The following is a 20,368-nucleotide window of genomic DNA, read 5'->3' on the forward strand; positions in this document are numbered from 1 at the left end:
ATATATATATATATATATATGTAGCCAGTGGTCGAAATAAGCCAAGCTTGGGTCGTTGTTATATATTTATTAATACATAATAAACCTGAAATTTCGTAATTAAACGAATAACACAGAATAGACACAAATGACAAGACAATTAGACACAGACAAACATACACATTAGAAAACGAAATGAAACAGATATATTACAATTTAGAATGACTTTAATTTATTACATTAAGTCTTACCGGGACAAACAATCCTTATGCTTAAGCATATTGCTATACAGCTATAGTTCTGACCCGTTCAAGGGCTTGGCGGAGAGTGCCAGTCCGGTATAAGATTTTGGCGGGGAAGGGTGCATGCAGAGTTAGTCATGTGACCCTATTGTCCAGTCTTGTCATTGTCCACGTTACAGATATTAAACTCTCATACGATCATTCACTCTAAACACGTATACCAATCAAAGACGCTAGCGCTGACATTTAATATACAAATTATACACCTGGTTACATATATATATATATATATATATATATATATATATATATATGATGTCACAGACCAGCTCCATATATACACTCTTCAATCTTTGGAGGTAAAGAAATAATACCTAAAAGTAACCACAGTCTCATCAAAATTAGGGGGAAAAGATGTTTCGTTTATCTTTTCCCAGTCATCCACGTGGCAAAGATAACTTTTCACAATGCTTACAACAATTCGCAATAGAAAATCACTTTCTGTGTATACAAAATGCTATATTTATATTTACGTATCTAGGAAAGCGTATACTATTGATAATAACCCAAATAACCTTACGTATTTTGATCCGGGCAACTAAATGTATATGAGACATGTGGATACCGCTAATACATGTATCATGGTATGTCGATAATTATTTATATCTGGAGCTTTTATTTCTTTTAAAATTATCTACTCCTCATCTCATATTTAGGACAGCCATTTTAAGTCTCCTTTGCATATACGAGATGCTCAATATTCACTTGCGAAAAAAACAGCTAGTTGGTTTAGCAGGAAACAAAAACAAATTACTATTTTACTCTAGAAGAACATCCTTTTCAAAATTTTAAGACGATATTAATATACCTGAATGTTACTGCGAATTCTGTGAGGGGTCACACTCTTTGGAATCACAATTATGCCTCTTTGAAGAAGATTACGAAGCAGTATCTAAAAAGAACACATATTATGTATGAATAAAAGTAGAAAGACTTAAGTCGGATTACATTTGCTTGTTTGGTACACATCTTAGAAATATTAGTCTTACTAAAATGTGTCTTTTTCTCCAAATTGAAAATTTCTACTAAAAAAACGCTATTTCAGTGTTAATTTTGAAGTAAAATTTTTATTGTTAATTTTGAAAGTATAATACCGGTAATAACTTTAACGTAATTTAAATATATGTTTTTTACTAACATGTGCAGGAGATTTGCTGTATCTCTTGGCAATTTTGGTAATCACTGGATCCTCTAGGACAACAGGTGCATCTATTTCTCTCCTTTAGATTTATCAAAAATATACTGTTATTAGGATATTTTTTTAATAAAACATCAACAGAAAAACCATTTAACATATTATTGTACTGTTAGATATGTATTTTTGAGCAGATATGATAATAGTTTTTTTATTTACTAGTATGTTTAATACTCTTTGTAATAAAATTCATAGTCTTTATCACATAAATTATGCCTGAAAATAGGAAAAAAATACTTATATACTAGTAATACATACAATTGTTCAAATCTTCCTGGCGAGCCAAATGGTGCATAAGCTGTAACTGCCAAACCAAGCTTTTTACAAGCATCAAAGAGCTCATTCTGTGGAAGATAGATGTGACATTCCACCTGCAAGAAAAATGTCCTTGAATTTTAATTATATTTTAGAGAGGTCAAATTTGTGAATTGTGTTGATGAAGTAACTTTACATTCTAATGAATGTAGAACACCTGTTAAAATGACTGATCTTAAGTTAATATATTCACACAAAAACTATAAGTCACGAAATAATGATCTTTAGAGCAAAGATGGTAATTTTTTTTTAGATATTTTAACAAAGTGACTACAATTGTTATAATCTGTGTACGTTTAACATGTACACTGTTTTTTTTAAAGAAAGTGTAATATAAGGGCAATTTCGAATGTGTTACAATATTTTCATGTCATGTCAAATTTCCTCGATATAGATATTTTCTTTGTTCATCAAAGTTAACAGTGTATCTACTATTACCTGATTACTGACTGGTTTGTGTTTGGAGATCTTACAAATCCTTTCAACCTGTGAAATACTACAGTTGGACAGACCGAGAGATTTCGTTAACCCTAAGTCGACCAGTTCTTCCATAGCCTACAATATGAAAATAATTTTTTTAAAAAGATGGTAATCCCTAGTTTAGTTAAATATATTTTATTGATCAGCAAACATGTTTCAATCATTTTCAAATATCACAACCAAAACATTTGTCCGGAAAATCGAGTAAATAATTTTTTGCAAGTTTTTTAAAAGATCATTCAAAACGAACATGCGCCTTTTTCATTAGAGGAGTGTTTTTCTTAATATAATGGAAGGGGGCAATTTCGACGAAGGATTTCCAAGATATTCGTAGATGTTTTGGTTACAGTCTTAAATCTAGGAGATAAAATACTGCAAAAAAACACAAACTTTCCATGTTCCTATCAGATCTGTCTTCTCTGCTGCCTTCCAACCACCTGCCTCAGTAACAGGAAATACTTTCTCATCATTGCCTTCATACTGAAAAAAAGAAATCCAGGGAAATGCATTTCATAAACAGATTGATCATTTGGAATTTCATAACCTTGTGGTTAAAGGTGATGATATACTGAGGATGGATTTTAGCCGTCAACTTTACTTGTTTCTTTTCAAGTTATTTTGAAAATTGTATGATTAAAAATTTGATTCAGTTCATTCTGATTTTTTTTTCAGTAAGTACATGTATAACAGTTTGTTTATTTCAAGATCGCGTCAATTTCTGATTTAAAATTGACTATTTTCTTCTTTTTAGCTGTTGATGATGCACTGCAAAAGTCTTGTTTGGCTTAGCAGTTTCAGAAAACTGAATAAATGTTTTAAATTCGGCCACAACATCCGACAACAATAAACATTTTAAGATCAGCTGTGTGGCTGAGGTGATAAAGTTAATCGAGATAATTATTTCAATCCTATGACCATTAAACTTTTCAACATATCTTGTCTTTTCAAAAATATACTATAATTTTTGCTATGCATTGTATATCAATTTTTACGCATCTACATTAAACAACGTATAAGAAAGATAAATGCCTAAAAAACTGAATTCGTCCTAAAACTTGTTATTTGGACTAAAGGTCACATATATCTATGGACAGACCCTTATGATATATTTCTTTTAATTGCTGTTAAACCTTGGATATCCACGTCTCTCGCTAGCTTCACTGTTAAAGCGCAAACATTATTTTCATCATTTGCTAAGTCCATGCAATGTCATTACATGTGGTTTAAAAATACATTTATCGAGCTTGAGTGTTTTAATTTTGGTTTTAATTGTGATTCGATAATTTATTATCAAAGAAAGAGTTCTCACAGATTTTTCCGAAAAGCTTTACATTTTGACGCCAGGGCGTCCTCATCGAGCCTCTTTGGTATTATAAGTGGACGCAAAAACGAACGAAAAAATACTATTGAGCTAAATTGCAGGTGTATCACAACGTAGAAATAAGAAATGCAGATTGAAAATAAAAGGTATTTGAGCTGCAAATGAAATCGCATGGAATACTTTTTTTTTTTACAAACTTATTGATAAATGCCGATTTTTTTATTAAACACACTAAACATTATCACAAATATGTCTTATCTGTATTGTCTTGTGGATATTGCTAATAACCATACGTACATATATAGTAAATATATGACAATCATCTTAGTGAAATTTATTTACAGCGAACTGCACAGGAAAGTGGATTAGGTAGAGGTCCACATAGTCCAGCTGTAGCTTCTTCAGACTCATCTCAATGGACCTCTTGACCAGCGTTGGTTCCATATGAATCATTGCTAACTTATTAAAAAGAATGCAAACTGTTTTAGACATCAATCCGGATCATCAATATGTCATATACAAGTACTTATTGCCCCCCCCCCCCCACATAACAATAAGAGTTATATCTTTAAATAGATTTGGTTTTTCACTTTTAAATTTTTCATTAGACACAGTTTGTCATTTTGAATCAACGCAGAGTCCCTCGTAAATTACCTTGGTAACGATAAACAAATCTTCTCTCTTCACTTTTCCACTCTTGATATATTCCTGTAGGACCTCTCCGATGGCGTCTTCATTCAAGTAACTGTAGGCAGTGTCTATGTGTCGGTATCCAGCGTCCAGGGCCACACGGACCGCAACTTTCAACTCGTCCTTCGGGCTCTGTCAAAAGTAGTCTCATATAGAAATGTACTTATATTCGTCCTCGAGATAGTGATTTTTACATATTGATAAACATCGTCAATGATGAAAGTTTTCCAGAAATGGTTCCTTACATTAACTTTTCTGAAATAGTATTCCATAAAAACGGACCCCGATTTAAGCAAAATTCTTCAGACAAGAGTAATTGAAAAAATTAAAAGTGTTTTTAAAAATTACTTCTAACATTAAAAAAAATTATTGGCTCAGAACCGTCAATTTTTAATTAATTTACCAACTACGTTTCAATCAACGTGCATTAAAATTCAATATTTCTATTATTCTAGTATTAAAATAATGAAATTAACATCAGTCCTTCTGAATGTTCTTATTTTATTTCAATTTCTTGTTAAAATATGACTAATACCCAATATCACATGAACGTGTACTAGAACAATGGCTTTAATTATATTCTCGATAAACTTTTTTCAAAATCAGCACAAAATTTATAGATGCTTTTTTAAACAAACAAAAATACTAAGACTACTTAAATTGTTGATTTGTTAAACAACAATTATACTCACATTACTTCATCCACTGTATACAGGGTTATTTTCGCCCTTCATGCATCACTTGCATAAGTCTTGAATTTGCTTAGACAAATTTGTGTTTAAAGAGAGGCATTATGTCATTGAAATTCGTCCAGTCTTAAATTCGCCCGCTGACAACAAAGGGCGAAAGGAGCGAAAATAAAATTGAGGCGAATATTTATGTATTGAATCCTTATTTTTTGAAAGATATAGTCCCATAACTGCAACGGTGTGTGCATACAAATTGAATAACGCGCGTTAGCGCGTTATGAAAATTTGTTTGCACACACCGTTGCAGTTATGAGACTATATCTTTCAAAAAATAAGGATTTAATGCTTATATTTACATTTTTTACATTCTTGCCTTGTACGCAAATGCGAATTATACATCAAAATTACTGTACTATCCTATGGGTAAGTTTAAATTAATGGAAGAGCCACTGTAACAGCCACAAGCGTGATCTTTGATTTTCGCTTGTGACATTGTATTTATCAGCGTTCAACGTTTGTGACGTCACAATTAAAACTCGTCAATTAACCTTTTAGTACCCTTTCTGTGTTATGGTGCTATATCTGCAGTAGCTTTACATGCAAAATATACGTGGAATGTAAATATTTCCCTGTACACAGTTTCTATTCACAGCAAAGTCTTGATTATAAATTGCCTATTTAGAATTATTAAATTTTTAAAATAATTTTATTAATTTAGTTTTATTATGGCATTAAGTGCATTTTGAAGCTCAGTGGGAACTGGAAAAAAAAATTATATAATTGCTTTTACAGTTTGCAATACAATCATGCGTGAAGAAAATTCATAGGGATAATGACCGCTGTATAGACAATGCTGAAGGATCTTAAAATCAGTAAACCGGTATTTACCAGTTGTAAACATGCGTAGCCTGTCTTGATCAGCATATATATTTGCGTAAAATATCACTAAAAGAATAGTATATAGCATGTTTATTTATCAAAGATAAATAAGCTACTCGTTGGAGACCCCGCATATAATGTAATATTTAAAAAAATAAAAAGGCATTCATTTAAATAGTATTATGAGTCGATTAAATACGGTATGTGTGACAAAGTCCAAAAAAAAAAAGCTTTGCAATGGATTTGGTCACGTCCGATCGTATCCGATCATTTCATAATATTCAAAGAATAATTCTATAATACTTATATTTAAATAATTTTCAGATATGGTTCAATTAAATATTAAATTATTGACATTCTTATGGACTATACGTATATGTTACAAATTTGATCTGTAGAGATACCACAGGCATTGACACTGAAGAATTTAACTTAATATTAGCAGACCCCCACCCCCCACCCCCCCAAAAAAATACAACTCAATGAAATTTCATTTCATTGACATCGCGTGAATATACTTACCTGCCATGTTCCTAGCCCTATGGATGGCATATGTAACCCATTGGATAGCTTTACAGAGCTTAAAGAAGCATCCATTGTTCAACCGTTTGTGTAGGATTGTTTTGGTGTGTAGGTAGATCCAAAATGTTTTGATTTGGAATTCTCTGGGTTTTTATCTAGACTATGTTTATGAATCGCATGTTTTTGGTTCCGGTAATGTACATTTCATCCCGGAATGCAACGAAACCCCACAGTCATGTAACTAATGATGTGTGTTCCGGTTGTCCTATAGAAAGTTGTAGAATGTTGTCAACATATTACCTAATGGTCGAAAATAATATCTTGGAAAGTTTGGTTCATTTTAAGAGACATTTTTAAATCTTTGTCAATAGACATGATATTTCAATTTTAAATCTGAAGCAAACACTAAGAATAATGTCAAAGGAATGATTATTTCATTCTGATACTGAGTTATTTGATCATCACTGCAAAATGCATAACTGCCGGATTTATTTTTTGATTTATATAAATGGATTCTAAAAAATATCTAATATCAAATACCGACTACAGCAGAGTTTGTGGGACAATTTGCGCCTTACCCGAGGTCATAGCGCTGGCTGCAAATAGGACTTTGGCGTTTAATTCCTTCAGCGCAAAGGTAACCAAAGATAGGAATTTATAGAAGTAGAGCTACATGTATGGCGATAAAAAACACAGAATTCGTGGAAACGCAGTATTTTATTTATTTTGGTTTCAAAAGAAGGACTCGTACTTAACAAGATTAACTTTGAATAAAGTCCATGTGCAATGTAATTGCAAGATGAAGTTACAGCAAGTGAACGTAAAAACGGCCTTCTGACGCAAGAGGATTCCTTTTCATGATATCAACACAGCGATCTGACATTAACCTTATAAAAGATGCGCAAAAAAAAATAAAAATTAATGCTGCATTGAAATCATTCGACTTTGATTTGATTTGAACATATTTTATTGTGTAAATAACACAAAAGGATTGGAAACAAGTTCTTGCAACTTACAAGTTCCTCTCCTAATGATAATACATACAATATATTCAATTGTCATAGTACATGTAATATTACATGTTACTTTTAGTTATTGACTTTATAATAATTAAATTCATAGACATACATTTACAAAGTAATTGCAAATATATAGTAGATAACGTTGATATACAGTATAGAAAGCAAAAGGAAAAAAGGAATTTAATTATTACATATAAATCTTCCAGACTCTTTAATGAACTTTTGAACTGCTGAAAAAATAAAGCAGTTTGTATTGTAAGACAAATTGTCACTACCCCAAAGAAGCAAATGTGAGTTAATTAAAATTGTTTCATTTCATTCGACTTTCTTTTCCTATAAAAGGTTTAGTATAAGTATAACGCTTTTTAGTTCACCTGAGCTTTTCTGATCAAGATTTGACAGTTGTCTGTCGTTGTCGTCGTTGTAAACTTTTCACATTTTCATTTTCTTCTCATCTTCTTCTCGCCATCTTCTTTGTGCGCAAGCATCCTCAGGTAGTTCAGATTCAATTTTGTTCAAATCATGGTTCCAGGGGGTAGGGTGGGCCACAACGGGGGGAGGGGGTGGATCAAGTTTTACAAAGGAATATATAGAGAAAATCTTTAAAAATATTCCTCTCAAAACTATTAGGTATGAAATGCTCAAACTTTTGCAGTAGCATCCTCAGGTAGTGTAAATTCAAGTTTGTTAAAACATGGTCCCTAGGGGTAGTGTTGGACCACAGTGGGGAAATCAAATTTTACATAGGAATATATAATAGAGAAAATCTTTTTCCTCAAAAACCATTAGACCAGAAAAACTCAAATTGTGTAGAAGCATCCTCAGGTAGTGTAGATTCAAGTTTGTTCAAATCATGATCCCGGGGTATGTTGGGGCCACAACTGGGGGGGGGGGGGGGGGGGGGGGTGTTAGAAGATGTAGAGAAAAATCTTGAAAAAACTTCTGGAAAAGCATTCAGCCAAATAAACCTGAAACATGTGTAAAAGCAGAGATTGTGCAGATTGAAATTTGATCACGAATCGCTGGAGAAAAGTGGAACCACAAAAAGTGGTTGGGTGGATTTAAATAGGAAAAGAGAAATATATATCTTAAACAACAAAAGGGGCTTGGTAATTTGTGGATAAAAATTGGAATTTTTTTTTTTACTTTTTGTGTAAGATCTACTGTATTTAATTGTCAAGACATGTTGAAATTGATACTATTAAGGTCATCTGATCACAGTTATGGCTATTGTTGCATATAGCTGAGCTATGTGGCCCCTGGCCTTCTTGGTTTGTTTGGTTTCTTTTTTTTTTTTGGGGGGGGGGGGTTATAATTTATCCTTCCTTTGTTTTGTAATATTCACACTTTCATCAGTAGAATCCACAAACTATGGGTGGTGTCTTGAAATCGTTCAACTTTTTTTTTTATAATTGAAATGTTCAATTAGGGAAGCGTATGTTAAGTGCAATTTTGGCACTTCCTTATTTTCCACACTTTGTTTCGTAAACCTCGTACTTTCTTCAGCAGAGTTCATACACCATATATTGAAGTTATTTTGTTTTCCATATTGATAATATAAGAATATTAACACTTTCTATATTTCATATTTTCCAATCTTTTTTGTAATATGCACAGTTTTATCAGTATAATTTATACAGTATTCCTAAAACAAAGTGCATTATAATCTGTAAAATTTCAAGCACATAGCATCGGGGGGGGGGGAGGGGAGGGGGAGTAGGTGGAGGGGAGGCACCACTTTTTCTCGCAGCAAGCATTTTTCTTTGATTTACCTGTAATAAAATGGATTAACATGGAGCTGCCCCCTCCCCCTTTTGGGGAGCAACTTAAAAGATGATGTTCAAAGGAGAAGGAAATTAACTGTGAGATTGAAGTTATATGTACACGATGTAACCCATTCCCACCCCCTCACCCCCTCCCCAATCCCCCCACCCCATTAGAGTTTTTATGATTTAAAATTTTTTTTTAATTGTTTTTGGGTGAGTAAAAACGATACTACGTACCTGAAGTTCACACGTCTTAAAAAAATGGCACATTATTTGTCAACTTTAGACTCTTTTCTGTATAATTCCCATTTTAATCTACTCATCTTCTCATCTATCTGTGAATTTTACACTTCATCTGTAATATTTTTAAGCTTTAATCTGTAAAACAAATTGTAAAGTGTTAATTTTACATTACACCTTTCATCAGTGGAAAACGTTTACCATTCATAGCAAACCTTTTTTTTAACATTTTCGGAGAGTATGTATTTTTAATTGCATGTATTCCTATAATATTAGCACTCTAAATGAGGGGCAATGTTTGCTATCATTAGACATGTCCAATATATACTTAACGTTACAAAGTAGCAAAAACGATTATATGAAAAATCCACGCATTGTTTTTGCTCTAAATTGTCAAGGTATAGTACTATTATTCCAACTATCATTTTCTAAAACTAAACTTTTATATTTCTTTTCACAATGACCTGACGTCCAAAAATGTTAAGCTAAAAATACCAAATCTATTTTCTTTGCAAAAAATGGATCGAGCCTTCATATATACCGCGTATTCTTTCGCCAATTCTGAATTGGCGAAACATATCGGTTTCTTTTTACTGCAAAGCTTAATTTTGATTTAGTTTTCAATACAAAGTTACAGGTGTTCATTAACAAGTTGGAGTCGTTTTTAGTACATAATATGACTTCTTTAATCAAAATTAATATGCATCAATGGTACATGTGTATTAACTTGCCTTTATATTCATTGTGTAAACAAGTTTGAATTTTACATTTATAATTCTTCAGTAATTGAACTCAATATCTTTATTAAAAAAAACAAACGGTTTGAAGCAGAGTTCTTACAAGACTTTTACAGTCTGGTGAATATGAAAACACTGTGGGTCGTTACCCAGCGAAGATTTGTTTTAAGCATGCAACGAGTTATCTCTCTTGTCCTAGCTTTTGGTGGGGTGTATACGCTTTTTTTTTTAAAAGGAATGTTTTTGTTTGTTATGGTCAGGCACGTAGCATTCGGGGGGGGGGCATATTTTTAGAAATTTACATATAAAAAATTGAATTACCCCCCCCCCCCCTTTTTTTTTAAGAGTAAGTAAAAAATTGGAATGAAAATATGAAATTGAAATTATGTAATATGTATGCTACGCCTGCCCTCCCCCTCCACCACGGATTAGGATTTTGAAGATTTTGGAAAGATGCATTTATTTATTTATTTTTTTCTTTTTCTTTTTTTTTTTTCTTGTCAAGATTTTTTGATGAGCCTGCTTCCTCCCCCCCCCCCCTCCCATCCCCCCCCCCTTTCAAAAACGATGCTACGTGCCTGATGGTGTATTTTATTTTTTGGGAGGAGGAGGAGGTCTGTCCATGCATCATAATCGTATGGGTTTTACCACAACCACCGTATCTCGAAAAATGTTGGTGCATTTCCAAGAAAAATTACTCTGTATGTTTTATGAAATCATTTCATCATACTGTGGTACCAGTTATCTCTCTTTTAACCGATGGATTTTTTTTTTTTTACAAAAACGATAAACAATCTATACATAATACAAATTATGTTTACATATCTCTAATTGTTTGTGTCCTCCATGCAATTTTAGTAAAACAAACAGCCAGTCTCTCTCTCTCTCTCTCTCTCTCTCTCTCTCTCTCTCTCTCATTATATACCTATTCTTCAATTGTTTATAATAATTCTTTTGATGCTCCGCCGCGCTCTATATAGCCACTTTGAGCAGATTGAACAATGTTTACTTGTTTGCCCCCATTATCGTGCTTAGTCGAGCGGCTTTCGCGTAGATTAACGGGTGTTTCTAAGGGAACCGATTACACCTGGATTTTACCGTGTAATTGTATTTAGCTGTAAGGGGTGGTGCGGCTTTTGTCGGAACATTTTATCAGCCGCCGAAAAGAATGTTACAACTAATCATTTCACAACAATGAATTCCAATAAGATTTTGCGGCTGCTTTTATGTAAAGAAAATTTATGTTTATATTTGGATTCTTCATAATCAGATAATAATCTGATAATTTTGTCCATATCTTTATATCTTTGATCCTTTTTACACTGCACAATGATAATAACTAATTCACGCAAAGAAGTTTTCATTACTGCCAACATTTTTTAAATGATCAAATAGCTCAATTCTAAATTATATAGGGTCATCGCAGGATACTCCCAGATTGTCTGACACTTGTCACGTCACCTGCCATACCCCCTTCGGTGGCCTCATTCTGACGCGATGTTTATTGTGTGTGTATGTGTTTTGCGTATCGTGTGTAAAATCACCCGATGTCATGTCATGCAGAGCCATTTAATTTAATTTAGTATGAATTTTGACAAATTTCAACATAAAAAAGAAGATACCATTGGTCAAGACGTTCATCGCATTTCATAATTCTCACCTGTACATTTCACAAAAATTACCTAATATACGATCTAGCATATTCCAGTGTTTTTATCGTAGGTGAAAATAGGTCAAACAGAGGATATAGCGGTCACAGTCGAATAATAAACAAAGCATGTTGTGACGTCTCATTCTATAATTAAAGGTCTCCATATATGGAAGACGAATAATTATATCCTCTGTTTTCATTGGTCGACGGTCTATCGATTGTGATGTCACAGAGTCTGACGTCACGAATCTAATAAACCAATGTACACAGAAGGTTGGTCGCCATACTGGAAGAGAAGAACGAACAAAGAGAAAGGCGTAGAAAAAGTTCTGGTAGAAATAAAGGGCCGCAGCGCTCCGAGTCAGCATAAGACCAAAAAAATTGAAAAGGTTTCATCAAACGATAACTGAAGATCAACTTCATTTATCCTATTTCCCAACAGATCTGAAGAAATCGGAAGAAATATTTCGCCATCAAAGAAACTCGATCGTTCTATGAACAATGAAAAACGAAGTTAAAAGTGCTGTAGACTTCCTCGCAAACATCTTGCGGACTTCTAAACATGTAAGTGAACAACAGGTGCATATTTTTAAAGAGAATTTACAGAATTTATTGAGTTCAAAATTCGAGAATCACTGGTTTCCCTCCAAGCCAAACAAAGGCAGCGGCTATCGATGCATTCGTATCAACCACAAGATGGACCCCTTACTTCTTCAGGCCGGCCACTCTTGTGGCCTAAACGAGACCGTCATATTTTCCATCATTCCTAAAGAACTCACAATTTGGGTGGATCCATTCGACGTGTCCTACCGCATAGGAGAAAATGGCAGCATTGGGGTGCTTTTCGAGTCTGATAACACATCTATCAATGACAACTCATCCTCCTCCATGTCATCAACTTCATCATCTTCATCATTGTCCAGCGGAAGCGAATCCCCCTCACCCATGTCCATGATGTCTTTCTCAGCCAATTCATGCAAAGGACAGTTCATGAGCGAATTTCCACGGGATATGGGTCTCAAGCAATTCGCCGCCTATGTGTACAGCTGATTGAAGAGCCATAGTGTTTGTTTTCCATCGTTTAAACTTGCTGCCAGTCATCTGTACATATTTTTCTCACGGATAACGACCTATTTTATTGTTATAATGGACTATGAATATGGGAACAACTCTATTTTTAAAAAAAAGATATTTTTTTTTTCTTTTACATGTTAAGTGTTTGAAAAGATGTGTTGTAGAAATTGATGTAGTGCTAGGCAGATAATTCCATTTTTGTGTGTGTGATATTAATGCGAAGGGCAATATTTTTATGAAGGATGCGTTTTTAAATTTGTAAAATGTGCATGAATGGAGATATACGATGTCTACATCGCCTGATTGTTTGCTATAGATCGGGTAAAATCCTGCAGCCATGAAATGGGACCCTTAGGGTTGTTTATTTTAATGTGCATTTCCACTTTTCTCCATAAAGTGGATTTAGCATTTTTTTAAGTCTTTCATGACCGATATGTGTCCCATTTTTGATCTCTATAGTGAATGTATTTTGTATATTAACTTGTATGAATGAACAGAATATTACAAATACATGTATGTTACCATGGGGCATTTTATAGAAATATATTTGCTCCTTTTATCAGGTGCATAATTTCTAAGAAATAATAGGTAAAAAAAACTCGATAAAAAAATGTCAAAATGTCAGAATAAATTAATTTATATGTTGCAAAATATACTTGATCTTATGTCATGTTTTCCTGGTTAAAGAAAAGAAAAAGGAGTGATTTGGTCTGTCAGTTTTACACAGACAAGTTGGAGGGAAATGTTGATAGCATTTTACCGTGATACGCTAAAAAGAATTTGTACTCATTAGTTTAAAAAAAAAAAAGGATATATAATACACAAGTGTTTTTGAGTGGCTTGTGACAATCACAAGTTTTGAGTGCCAATTTTATGACATAACAAAATGTGTCGGTTGGAAGGGAAATGATTAAAAAAAATCTGAGGGAAGTGATCAGTCCAAAACAAAAAAATGTTAAAAAAACAATGTTATCGATAATCTGATACTAAAATTTCAGTGATCTGTGAAAGTGAAAATTGAGAATTATTAAGAATTGTTACCTTAATATAGTAAGAGTTAACAAAGTGAAGTGTGAAATAACTGAATATGGATATGATATCTGAACTGATATGTTGCCTTATGGAGAGGATTACCACCAAGACGCCATATGCCAATCACTAGGAAAAAAAAATACACAAAACATCGGAAAGCTATTAATTTTTTTCTGCCCTCAAGTAAAGGAAGAGAGAGAAAAAAAAAATGAGGTCAAACTGGTAATTAACAAAAGCTAATGAGCCACTGGGCATTATTAGTTGTAAGAGTATTGAACAATAAAGAACCTAAGAATGCTTAACCCTCTAGTGCCCAAACCCAATTAAGTCAGTCAGAAAATTCTGACTTTTACAAATAAAACTTGCATCATCATTTTTAACAGGAAATCGGATAGTTTAACGCAATATCTCAATTTTTATACATTTTACAGCTTGTAGCATATATGCTACATTTGGCATTACCACTTCATGTTGCATATATGATACAAATACTCGAATAATTCAAATTGAAAATACATTTAATTTGCTAAAATATTTTAATAACTGACAACAATTACAAAAAAATAAACAAAAAACAGACTTAAAATTTTTAAGTATAACCAGCAATAGGTCAAACTAGAATAACCAATTGTCAAATCTGAACAACTCATATATATGGCACTAATGGGGAAGCATTGTTGAATGTTTCATTTTCATGAGAAAGCTGTAAAACAGTTTCTGTCTTTGTTAGACAAAGATGAGCACACAGGCACCTGACATTTTAAATTTTTGTCATAATAGAGATAAATACCCTAATAATAGTAATACACAAGGTACCCATCGCCGCCATCTTGGATTTATTTCAAACTGTCACATCAGATGAAATTTTTACTTAAAACTCATTGGTTAATTATTTGTTGACCTTCTTAATCTCCCGATCGGTCATTTAAGGTCAGACGACACGTTCCTCAATTTTAGATAACTTTTTCCAGGAATTTGTTAGTGGTTTACTACTACTTTGACAAGCCTTTTTGCAAAAAATTAGGGTACCTTACCAGGCACTTCTGCAAAATACTAGAGTATGCAATTTCCTACAATGTAGATAATCTTCTTCAAAATACACTGGAATTGCTGTTATAAAAATAAATACATCTACACCACAGCGAAATTCAATATATTAGAACTATATCTCCGCCGGGGCGGGGCTTTGAACTCACGACCTCTAGAACCAATACCCTTCTGACAGTGAGCGGCCACGGTTCTAACCACTCGACCATCTAGATATATAACCACATATAAGTAAATTTTAATCATTTTTAAAGTAATTATAAAATTAATATTTTTTATTGGAACTCTTTATTACGAGGAGATACAAAAAAGATTCTCGAGGAACGTGTCGTCTGACCTTAACATCTAAGCTTACAATTAATTTAACCAAAATGGTGCATTACACCTGACATTAATGAAAATCATCCTTCAACCTGCACCTACTGACCTAGATATGAAACAAAAGGCTAAAGTGGGAGGGAATTTTTCTGCATTGCGTCAGATATACTAGTATTTGAAATCGTGTGGTCAGGAACCATGAGTTTGAAAATTGGAGTGGAGTAAGCAATCCATCAGGAGGAGCTTCCTCAGGTTTTCCCTTAAAATCAGTGTATGGGTCTTTGTACTGCTGATTTGAGCAATTCCATTCCTGGTTTTGCAGCTGAGGTACATGTAGTACATCTAAATGGTCTGCATCTTCAGTTATTTCACATAAATTCAATTCCCTGATAGGAGGATCACTATGATTTTTATGCTGTTTCTCTCCTTGATGTAAGCTGCTTCCAAGGGCGGAGGGGGGGGGGGGGGGTGTATATATTAGGAGTCAGAATCACAGTCATGAACAGAGGAAGGCTTTTGATATTTTTAGTTGATATAAAGTCGCAAAAATATGAGTCAGATGATTCACATTCACTGATAAGAAAATAAATAAACATTAGAAATAAACATCCAAAGTAGAAATGAATGATTTATTTGCAAAATACAGATTTACTAATGCAAAACCTGTACATTGATATAAGGATAGATTGTGTTTTATTTAACTGTAAAGCAAGTGTTTAATGCCCAATGTTTCATATGTGATACATAGATTTACCTAAATATTATTCATTGATAAGCAAAAAATAAAAACAATCTTTCGAAATAAATTGTGTAGTATTTACTGTACATAACAATACACATCACAAACAACTGTTTATTTTTCAATATTCAAGTTATTTGCAATGTTTAAAGTGCCCAAAATTTAAATGAGCTGTATTTTCTGTAAATGCCCGGTGTATCATATAATATACAAAAAAATAAATTCCTGATGTATCACATATGCAACACATCATTTCAACTAAATTTTTGCATTCAGTTATGTATTATTTTAGGGATTTTTCATACTCCATTCAATTATTTGATCCTTTTGAAAGATATTTTTTTAAATGTTCTTACAAATGCTCACTATGTACTCTAGAAAATAACTGAGGAAACTCTGGCTCTGTACAGTGTTATGTTCTTCATGGAGGCAGCCATGTTTGATAGGGTAAACAAGTCATGTGACGTAGAGTTAGGTTAAAATCCAAAACCAAACTTTGCTAATATGATAGTGGAGAGTTCAAATCAAAGGGAGATAATTTATTATATACAATAATTATCATTAAGCATATTATCCAAGTCCATGTAGCATATATGCTACATGGGGCACTAGAGGGTTAAGCAGAATTAAATGGTCTTAAAGTTGTGCAATATTGAACAATAAAGGCCTGGCAGTGCTCATTTAAAGACCATTCTTGCGAATTATGAACTCTATTGATTGAGACTCTAAAGATATATATATATTTGAGTCATTGATGGACTAGATTATGGGCCTGGCCCATGAATGTACTAAGCTGTGTCCGCAATGGGTTTATTCTGGTCTTCTAAAAAGCTTTGGTTTTAAGTTTCATGTCTGAAGACATGTTTTCACAATTGAGTTTCTTGTTAGATAAGGTTGATTGATAGGTTGGGGGGGGGGGGGGTTAAAAAGAGAAATTGACAGCAGACCCAACATATTTGACAAGTAAACTTTTAGGAGGTCAATCTTAGATGAATTTGTGTGATTTTAAATTTTTATCAAATATGGTATACTGAATTCGTTTATAATTGATATAAATGTATGTAACTCATATGTTAGAGGGGAAGCAATGGGGGGTGTTGGGGGGGTGTTGTTCATTTACCCGGTACTTCTTAATTTAGTTGAGTAAAAATATGCCCATAGTAAGTGTAAGGTATTACCAAATTGTTGTGTGTTAGTTTGTACTTTTGACAAAATCTTTATTCCTGAGATCTTCCATATGTTGAGATAAAACCATTCCTTTTTATAGGACAGTAACTAAATTACAGGTACATTAGAAACGGCCCATAGTGATTACATAAACATGTACTGCCAATAGCCTAGCAGCATTCCTGTTATGTTCAGACCTATGGTATACACTACTGTGTAGATAAATATATAACCACACATTCGTAATGATACGATTAAAACCTATCATTTTTAAAGCATGGTGTTCATAACAACTTTTATCTTGCTGAAAACAAAATCATCACCACAACCCTTGGCTGTTTTTTGTTTGTTGGTTTTTTTTTTCAATGGATAGGGATGAAGCTCATAATTTTTTAATTTTGAAAACATCATAATTATTATTACTGGAGTTATCCAAGTACTGAGGTAAGGTCTACATTTGGGTGGATACTTATGTACTAATTGTATTGGTAAATCGTACTAAAATTGTGGACAAAACTCAGCTGGTCAACACTCTATAACTTTTTTGCTTTTGAAAAAAAATCCCTGTTTTGATCATATGGCTGATGGTAATTTCGCTCATGTGCGGATCTACAGCGGGAAGAAGGGGGTTCAGCCCCCTATCCCCCCCCCCCCGTGCGGAATTCAAATTTCTTTTAATTTACATTATAAAATTACCAAAAATATGTCACATACGGGGCAGTGGAGTGGACCGAAAACCATTTGCCAGTGAAGATGACCCTCCTTGGCAACTTCTCATAATAACTGTCGGACCTCCCTGGTTTCTGGATAGGGCATGCTGCTGACCCCTCACTGCTATGAGTGAGGGTTCTGCAGGATACATGGAATAAATACGTTCCTTTCCTTTTTTCACCTTCAAATATTTTCAATTCTCATGCAGTCTACATGCCAAACTAGATGTCAGTTAATGCTTAAAAAAAAACAAAATTTTGATAAGTTTGTTTCAATGGGGACAGTAATAATCCAGACTTTTGCCAGACAAATTATTACAATTGAAAATCATAGTCTTAGATAGGGAATTCTGTTGTCTTCAATGTTTGACCAATAGTTTCTTGGACCATTATCAGATTTATATTTGACCCAGAATGTGCAGTGTTGTGTACATGGTTGTATGGAAATCTATCTGTTGTACAGTATTTTTATTTCACTCTCTCCAGTTGCAGAGAAGCCCAATTGTGAGAAAGACTTGCATGTGCAGTGCCAGTCTTATTTAAGAGTAAATAAGAGGGGGGGGGGGGGTGTTGCATGAATATAGTGTGTGTAGAGGGGGACGACATGGGTATACGATAAAAAGGGGCCAGGAATACAAGCCTGTCTGTCTCTCTCTGTCTCTCTCTCTCTCAGAAATGCACGGAAACTGATATTAATTACAAGACGAAAAAAGAAAAAAAATACGTTTATAGCTAGTATTAATTATGAACTATGGAGTAGTATATATCTAACTCTAATGCAAATTAAGTGACGTCATTTAATTTGTGTGCCTCGTTTTGCACGTAAAAAGAAGAAAAAATACAGCTTGATTTTTGACAGCGGATTTCGGTACACGGAAATAGGTTGTTGTGTCACGATATAATAAATTATTCATGAGAAGTTTTACTATAGCGTCTCCGTGTGAATACGTACCTGTTCTGAAGTGATTTATCGGCTTGAGCATATAATGAAATATTTCCTTTTCAATTTTTTCATAATTTTTCTTCTGATGTAGGGGGTTGATGTAATTCATGCTTGTCCAGACACCCCCCCCCCCTCCTTGGCCGGATTATTTTAACTTGATATTTAATTTCATATCACAGGCGCCTGATTTTATATACAAGCATTTTTCTCATAATAAGATACATATTTTATTACAAGAAAAATATATAACGTCATGTGCCAGTGCATGTTTTACAAAGAAAAAAACGCCCCCCCCCCCCCCGTCCCCGGGTACAAACTCATCACTCGGACCCTTACACACACACACCCCTCCCCACCAACCCACCAGTGGCCATCGAGCAAAGTTTTTTGAACCCGCGTATGATCACAATTAAATGTACATGCATATTCATTTGCCCACCGCCAACGTACGCAGGGTCCCGACGTTTATATATTCCCATATATAGTACATGCAGTTACGTCGAAAACTAGTCTATATACACTGTAGCTAGTACCTATCACATCTCTGCGATCATCGTTTTTAATATAAACTGAATATAAAATACTAGTATACGTTCTACTTTCATATATTTATTTTCTTTATTTATTTATGTGTAGTTAAAATACATTTCTGGAACGATCAGTTAGAGTAAGTTTTTATCAAACACGGTATATAGAGCTTCCGATAAGTCTAGGTATAAAGTACGTAAAACTTAGGGGGGGGGGGGTGGGAATAGAGGTAAATTTAATCAAGAGGTTGGGTGGGGATGTATTATCGAGCAAAACCATTGTTCGATCTGTGTAAATGATGTAATTTTAAAAATAAACCAAACCTTTCTACCCCCCCCCCCCCCCCATCTTCCATTAGCCTCCATGTACATGCAAATCAACATAAGGGGAATCTACACCCCCCCCCTTTCTGAAAGCAGAGTTATTTAATTTACAATTAAGCTAATGGCATTGAATCCCCGAGCGCTAAAACCGCCGGACAACATTAAATTACATGTAGATTTATATTATATTTAATAGATCAACTCTACTTTATTTCATTTTTTATTACAATAAAAAAGGAGTCTCCTGAGGAGAATTCCATGATTTTCGCACCTGATGAACATGTACTTGAAGCATAGTTTAAAAAAGAAAATATATATATATATATATATATATATATCATCTCATATATGATATAAAATATTTAAAATCTAAAAATAAAAATCTCGAAAAGGTTAATGTATTATCTTCCAACAAATGTTTATTAATTTAAAATAAAATGTTGTGTTCTAACTAAAATTACGCCATTTATTATATATCACAATTTTAAAAGATAAATGGTGGCTAAGTACCTTTTTTCACCCCCTCCCCTCCCCCTTTTCCTGAACCGATAATGAGGACCCAGGGAAAGTGGTAGTTAGTATTTGAAAAAGGACTGTTTTTGTAGTCAAACCCTCTTAAAACTATTTGTATTTAATCAAACCATTCAATATAATGAATGTGATATACATGATCTAACATGCTTTTTTTGTGGTAAATCA

At 33.5% G+C, this 20,368-nt stretch overlaps 3 protein-coding genes across 5 annotated transcripts in view; 2 read left to right on the forward strand and 1 right to left on the reverse strand.

Annotated features, from left to right (window-relative positions):
* Positions 1–6,687, reverse strand: part of LOC128159737 (aldose reductase-related protein 2-like) — a 29,184-nt gene extending 22,497 nt beyond the window's left edge. The window contains exons 1-8 of one of the 3 annotated variants that reach the window (XR_008240175.1): positions 6,373–6,687; positions 4,247–4,414; positions 3,935–4,051; positions 2,662–2,751; positions 2,230–2,346; positions 1,735–1,847; positions 1,420–1,501; positions 1,090–1,173 (exon numbers count right to left, since the gene is read on the reverse strand). Coding sequence is in view for 2 of the 3 variants with exons in the window: in XM_052822922.1 (XP_052678882.1) it covers positions 1,090–1,173; positions 1,420–1,501; positions 1,735–1,847; positions 2,230–2,346; positions 2,662–2,751; positions 3,935–4,051; positions 4,247–4,414; positions 6,373–6,447 (846 nt within the window). In the remaining variant the exon portion in view is untranslated. The remainder of the gene's footprint in view (positions 1–1,089; positions 1,174–1,419; positions 1,502–1,734; positions 1,848–2,229; positions 2,347–2,661; positions 2,752–3,934; positions 4,052–4,246; positions 4,415–6,372) is intronic. The other 2 variants (XM_052822922.1, XM_052822923.1) reach the window with 2 other exon arrangements.
* A 5,371-nt stretch (positions 6,688–12,058) lies between these two features.
* LOC128160473 (protein BTG2-like) lies at positions 12,059–13,515 on the forward strand. The gene has a single exon (XM_052823803.1). It carries the CDS (start codon positions 12,290–12,292, stop codon positions 12,836–12,838), a length of 549 nt encoding a protein of 182 aa, XP_052679763.1. The 5' UTR covers positions 12,059–12,289; the 3' UTR covers positions 12,839–13,515.
* A 4,076-nt stretch (positions 13,516–17,591) lies between these two features.
* LOC128159241 (inositol-pentakisphosphate 2-kinase-like) overlaps positions 17,592–20,368 on the forward strand; it is a 41,752-nt gene continuing 38,975 nt past the window's right edge. The window contains exon 1 of the mRNA XM_052822304.1: positions 17,592–17,609. The gene's annotated coding sequence lies outside the window, so the exon portion shown is untranslated. The remainder of the gene's footprint in view (positions 17,610–20,368) is intronic.

Source organism: Crassostrea angulata, chromosome 8, assembly GCF_025612915.1.
Source record: "Crassostrea angulata isolate pt1a10 chromosome 8, ASM2561291v2, whole genome shotgun sequence".
Lineage (NCBI taxonomy): Eukaryota > Metazoa > Mollusca > Bivalvia > Ostreida > Ostreidae > Magallana > Magallana angulata.